Source organism: Catharus ustulatus, chromosome 23, assembly GCF_009819885.2.
Source record: "Catharus ustulatus isolate bCatUst1 chromosome 23, bCatUst1.pri.v2, whole genome shotgun sequence".
In the NCBI taxonomy this organism is placed as follows: Eukaryota; Metazoa; Chordata; class Aves; order Passeriformes; family Turdidae; genus Catharus; species Catharus ustulatus.
In genome coordinates this window covers 5,652,611-5,658,615 of record NC_046243.1, presented here as the reverse complement: position 1 = coordinate 5,658,615, position 6,005 = coordinate 5,652,611, and the positions used below count along the sequence as shown (strand labels likewise).

The 6,005-nt window shown below is 52.6% G+C and overlaps 1 protein-coding gene across 1 annotated transcript; it reads left to right on the top strand.

Moving 5' to 3' along the window:
- The first annotated feature begins 461 nt into the window (after positions 1 to 461).
- On the top strand, positions 462 to 2,210 carry LOC117006306. The gene is made up of 2 exons (XM_033078678.1): positions 462 to 974; positions 1,804 to 2,210. Exons 1-2 carry the CDS (start codon positions 698 to 700, stop codon positions 2,208 to 2,210), a joined length of 684 nt encoding a protein of 227 aa, XP_032934569.1. The 5' UTR covers positions 462 to 697.
- The last annotated feature ends 3,795 nt before the right edge of the window (positions 2,211 to 6,005 follow it).

The following is a 6,005-nucleotide window of genomic DNA, read 5'->3' as shown; positions in this document are numbered from 1 at the left end:
ATGGAAGTCCCAGGGACGGACTGTTGCAGCAAGTGCTGTGTCTCTGGGATCAACAAGGATGGTTGCAAGTTTGTCTCTCAGCACAAGTGCTTGGAAGGATATTCATCTCATTGAACATGTTTTAACAACGTGTTTTCTCTGCTCTGAAGCCCGAGAAGGCACAATCTTAGAAGGAGATCGTAGAAGGATAAGCTTTCACCTGGAATATCTGTGAAAATTTCAGCACTGTCCACTGGTTTAGAAATCTCCTTCTAAACCATGGAGCGGAGCAACACCTGCATGAGAATGTTCCCATTACACCCATTATTGATACCTGCATCATTCTTCACGTAAATCCAGATGGTTTTCTGTGACAAATCCGTTTTAGGCCATGCCAAATGGACCACTAGGAGATCACACTAGAGTTGATATGGAAAAGCGGCTCTGAGTGAGCGAGCTGGAAGAGAGGCATTTGTCCGAGGCAGATGAAGAAGGGCAGGGTAGAAGGGGCACAGACACACGAGTCCCCTGTTCCCAGAGGAAATTGCAATGAGCCCAGACAGCTGAGAAAGCTCAGTGGGGAAGAAGCCGCTGAGCTCGCCAATGGGCAGCACGGGGTGTGCAGCAGAGCTGGCGATTGCAGCTGCGGAGGTGAGGAGTGCAGTGCGAGCTGAGCGGGAAGAGCCCCTTGCCATGGCTGAGGCCGCAGAGGCACGGAATGCTCCGAATGCCAGTGGCTGAGGGAGCCACGGCGGCTGCTGCTGGACGAGCGAGAAACGCAGCAGGAGCATTTCAGGCACGGCAAGGACAGGCCATTGCTCTGCCTGCTGCCGCTGCTGCTCCCGCTGCTCCCGCACACAGTCGTTTCCGGCACCTCTGTTCTCTCGCCGCTGCGACGTGCTTTCTGCCTCTCCCTCACTCAGCAAACACGCAGCTTGCTCTCGCCATGCACCTCGCACATCTCATCCTCACCGTCTTCCTGGCACAGCTCCTGGGTAAGTCCTGCCTTTCCATCAAGCCACCCTTATTAATTTTATCACTTCCCTTGAGAAACTCTCAGCCATTCAGGACCGTGTTCGGAAATGTCAGTGATTGGAGGGGAAAGGCTGAGAAAAATCGGCTCTGCTTTGAGGTTTTGCAAGTGTTTCCTCAAGAAGGTCTTCCATTGGTAAAGGAAAAGGGAAAGGAGAGAACAAACCTCAGACCTTTTCTGTGTCTTTTGTCTCTATCTCCCTCTGCTTTTCTCTTCTCATCCTCCTTCTCTCACCTCAGGAGATCTCACCTGTCTCTGCAGTGCCATGTAGCTCCTCTCCTATGTAAATTCCCAGACCCTATTAAACCTGCGCCAGGCACCTCAAAGTTCTCGTTTCATTGTCATTACAGGGTGTCCCTTTCTGCCTCCAGGCTGACACATCTCTGCCAAAGCTTACGGCGTTCTCTGGGCTTGCAGCACAATCTGGTCTCCCTCTTTCCAAGCTCAACTTTGTCTGTACTGTTTGATCGAGGAGCCCTCAGATGTGACAGGGATGGGCAAGAAAGATGAACCTTCGGTGGTCTTGACAACTTGCTACAGCGCCCAAAATTCAGGCTGTTCTCAGATAATCTGAGCAGTAGATTAGGAATGGAGTCATAGCCGAGTATTTGTAAGGATGTTGCTGTGCTGAGAGCTCCAAAACCCTACCCAAAATAACTCTCTTGTCTGTCTGGACATCTTAGCCTTTCACTGCAGGGCAGAGAGATTTCTCCACCATGACTTTGCACCCAATTTGCTTTTGCTGCCTGTAGTCTTTCCCTCTGGAGTGACTGACATTAACTTTCTTCCAGGCACAAAGGGGCAGATCACGGTCATCCAGGAAGATGCACAAGTCACAGTGAAGCAGGGACACCCCTTCCACACCACCTGCAAATACAAGACGAGTATTACTGCCTTGCACTGGTACCAGCTGAGGAAAGGCCAAGCCCCACAGCTAATCTCCGTTCAATCAGTGACTGGCCCCAGGCACAGCGGCCGGATCACCACGCACCTCAACACCACGGGCAAATACAGTGTCCTGAAGGTGGAGGAAGTGCAGGTGTCTGACAGTGCCTTGTACCTGTGTGCTGTGCAAGACACCCTGGTGCAGGGAGCTTGCTCGGCTGTGCAACAACCCAGGGGAGGGAGGGGATGTGTCAGCGAAAGGCTGAGCTTGGGAAAGGGATGCAGATCTCACCCCAGTGCTTGCCATGACTAGCACCCCATGTGTGTACAATGTCTGATGTTTCCATTACTTCCATTCTGACACTTCCGCTGGGAACATATTGTGGACAATTCTGAATCATTTCCGTATCGTACAGTGTCTAAATGCCTGGAACCTTGTCATTCCGCTCTGCAGCCCTGCTGCTTTTGACCCCTCACGTTCTCACCAGAGCCCAGGGTTGCTTCTGTGCTCCTGCCCTGGCTGCTCTTGCAGCAGCCCCGTTGTCATGGACACACGTGAAGCACAGATTTGTGGATGGTTCCACACTGGTGTGCACGAGCCTGTGTCTGTCCCTGTGTGTCCCTCAACGGGAGGGAATTCCCTGACACTGCCAGGGACACCGAACTCTGCTCTGGCCCTGCAGAGCACAGAGCAGCAGCTTGCCAGGCTCAGAAGGAGCCCGAGTGCAGCTGAGTGCTGCCGGCAGCTGCTGGCTAGAGATGGGTGCAGGGAAGAGGCTCTGAAATGCAGCCCCTGTGTCCCGAGCCCTCCCTTTCCTGCCCCTCCAAACTCACGCTCCGCTCATGGGGATGGATGTGCTTGCGATGCAGTGTGGGTGGTGTGTGGGATGGGACACAGCTGTCTCCTGCCCCTGGCCGTGCCAAAAGTCCTTGTGTCGCTCGTTGTGGCGGTGCTGGGAGAGGCGGGGGCTGAGGGCGGCCGGGGTGGAGCTGTTGGCGTGTCAGAGGAGGCGGCAGGGCCGCAGCAGAGAGCCGGGGCTGAGGGGCACAGCGATGCTCGGCCGGCGGAGCGGCGCCATGCGGCGGTGTCGGGGCGCGGGGCTGGCGGCGCTGGCCGCGGTGCTGCTCGGTGCGCGGGGGTGGAGGGCGGGGGGCTGGAGGCAGCGGCTGTGTCTGGGTGTATGGATCTTCCCGGGATAAGCAGTGGACTCGGGATTTGTCTCTGGCACTCCTGCCCTTCCTTGCTTCTTTTCCACACACTGCCCTCCACTCTACTCTCCTCAACTAATGTCTTCCATCCCAGCTTGCCTGCTCTTCTACTCCATTTTTTTAGTTATTCATTGATTCATTCAACCATCTCCCCATCCATTTATTTCAGACCCTCTTCCATCTATTCAGCCTTGTCATCTGCGGTCTGACACTGCCCCAAAATATCCCACATTCTTATGTGCAAATAACCCCTCTCGGAGAAAACTCTCTCCATCCTTCATTCTCAGAACACGTCCCAGGTACCTGTGATCTGTCCTCCTCTGCTCTTTCCCATCTCTTGCGTGCATTACTTTGCTGCTGATGAAAAGTAATTCTTCTTTTCACCGTGGCAGTTGTTGTGGTCAGAGGCCAGGTACAGCAGGAGCCGTCACTGGAGTCCACCGAAGGCACCGGAGTCAACATCAGCTGCTCACATCCCAAAATCCAGACCAGTGAATTGATCTATTGGTATCGACAGCTCCCGAGCCGAGGACCCGAATTGCTCGCATCCACTGCTGGAGGGACCAAAGAGCTGCCGGCCATTTCAGGAAAGCTGTGGGTGTCGGCAGATCGGCATTCGAGCGCGTTGTGGCTCAGGCGGCCCCGGCGCGGGGACGCGGCCGTGTATTACTGCGCGCTGGTGGCACGGGCAGAGGAGCCGGGGCTGCGGCCGGGCACGAACCGGGGCGGGCGGGGCCCGCAGGGGCCGGGGGCACAGCGCCGCCCGCGGCCAGCAGGGGGCGCTGCCGCTCCGCCCGCCGGGCCCCAGGCGGCTCCGCAGCTCCTTCAGTGCCCCGAGCCCGCGCACAGCGACAGCGCCCAGCCCGCCACGGCCCCGACACACGGCTGCCAGCCTGCCTGCTGCGGGACACAGCCGCCACACACAGCCCGCCACGGCCCCGACACACGGCTGCCAGCCTGCCTGCTGCGGGACACAGCCGCCACACACAGCCCGCCACGGCCCCGACACACGGCTGCCAGCCTGCCTGCTGCGGGACACAGCCGCCACACACAGCCCGCCACGGTCCTCGACATCTCGTTACCCAGGAACTCTTGATATTACTATTTACTATTTGCAAATATATCGCCTGCAGACCACATTGGGGATATCTTCATTCCTTCTTTTAAGAGCATGGGTCTGCGGCACTAGAACTCCCTGAAATTTTATCCTAGTTTTCAATTTTTTTTCTTTTTATATTCTTCTAATCTATAATTACTCAGACGGCAAGGGACTTATTTCATTCCGGCCATGGGTTTATACACAGGATCACGAACGTGTCGGGACTGCTGTGGAACATGTCTCGGCTATTTAGTTTCCTGCGTGAGTCTCATTACTTGGTTAGGAAAATGGGAAATTGCCAGAAGCTCGCGTCCTGGCCAGCAGGCACAAAACCTGGTGCTACAACGCACTTTGAAAGGTTTATGACAATCACGAAAAGCAAAAGCATACTGGAAGCAGTTTTATCCAACTGCTCTAAGTACACTTACATGAGGTTAAAAAATGCTTTCTTATTTTGAATAAAATACCTGCTTGTAAACCTTGAAATACAATGGACAGAGCTCCATCATTAAGTTCAGAACTTCCTAATATCATTATTGGTAAAACTTTCTGCTGCTTAGGGACTTAGTCTGGCCATGTGTTAATACACACATCTTTGTTTTATTTGTCCTTGCTTTCAACATCTCATAGAACTTTTCTGCTAACAAACCCCATGGCTACTGCTTAGCTCTAATTACAGTTCTGCTGTTTCTGAGGCCTGCTTTTCGTCACTTTCTCAAAACCCTCTAATTTTACATGTTCCTACAGAAAGTTGTACTTTGAATCCCAGATGCGGGTGGAAATCACTTCTATACATTTTCATCTCATCCATAGGTTTCCCCAACCACACATGGTGTGCATTGACCCCTTTTCTGAAACAGAAGAACATCTGGGAGGGAAGATAAAAACTCTTTTGGACTAGAGGAACATTTCAAATCATCAAAAGGCTCTGTCTCTCAACTTTCCACTTTAAACTGATTAGTCCCTTTTCTGTCTCGTTGGGAACGTCTCAGGTATTCTGAAAAGCAGATGGCCGGGTTGAGCAATGCAGCAAGTGTTGCAGGGAGACACTTGAAAAAATGAGCTCAACGTGATGTTTCGCTCCAGAGACTTGCTCTAGGGACCCAATCTCCTTTGAAGACAGGAGCCTTTAACCCCTTCCGGAATTCATTGTAATGAACAAGTTCAGCAGAGGCCACAGGCCATGTGAAAAGTGAGAGTGTCTGGTTCTCTAATGCTCACATCACGTCCATTTTCCTTTCCAAAAGAAGAACAAGGAAAAGGGAAAGTGATGACCAAAGCACAAAAGGACGCCAATGTAGCAGGAGGTGAAAAGGAAATGAAAGTGGCTGCTCAGAGCTCATCAGCCTCTAATTGATGAGTCTTTAGGAACCTGCGAGTGTGGCTGGGAATTGCCTCAGGCTGAACTTTGTCAGTAGCAAAGGGTTAGAGATGATGAGAGAGGACATGGAAGTCCCAGACGGGAGAGACTGCAGTGCTGTGTCTCTGGGATCACCAAGCATGGTTGCAGGTTTCTCATGTCAGCACAACTGCTGGGAAGAATCCTCATCTCCCAGGACATGCCTTTACATCTTTTGTCTGCTCTGAAACCTAAGAAGGAACAAAAAGTGATGAAGCCCGTAGAAGGACAAGCTGTCACCCGAAAAACCTATCACAGCCTCAGTAACTTAACTTCTCCAAAAATCTCCTTCTAAACCATGGAGCGGTACAAGACCTGCCTTAGAATGTTCCTATTACACCCATTATCATTATCTGCCTGACTCCTCCTGTTATTCCACATAGATTTCTGTGACAAAACCG

Coding starts and splice junctions, on each gene's coding strand:
- LOC117006306 (XM_033078678.1), top strand. CDS start 698: ATGCTCCGAATGCCAGTGGCTGAGGGAGCCACGGCGGCTGCTGCTGGA. Junction 975..1,803: donor CTTCCTGGCACAGCTCCTGG/GTAAGTCCTGCC, acceptor ACTTTCTTCCAG/GCACAAAGGGGCAGATCACG.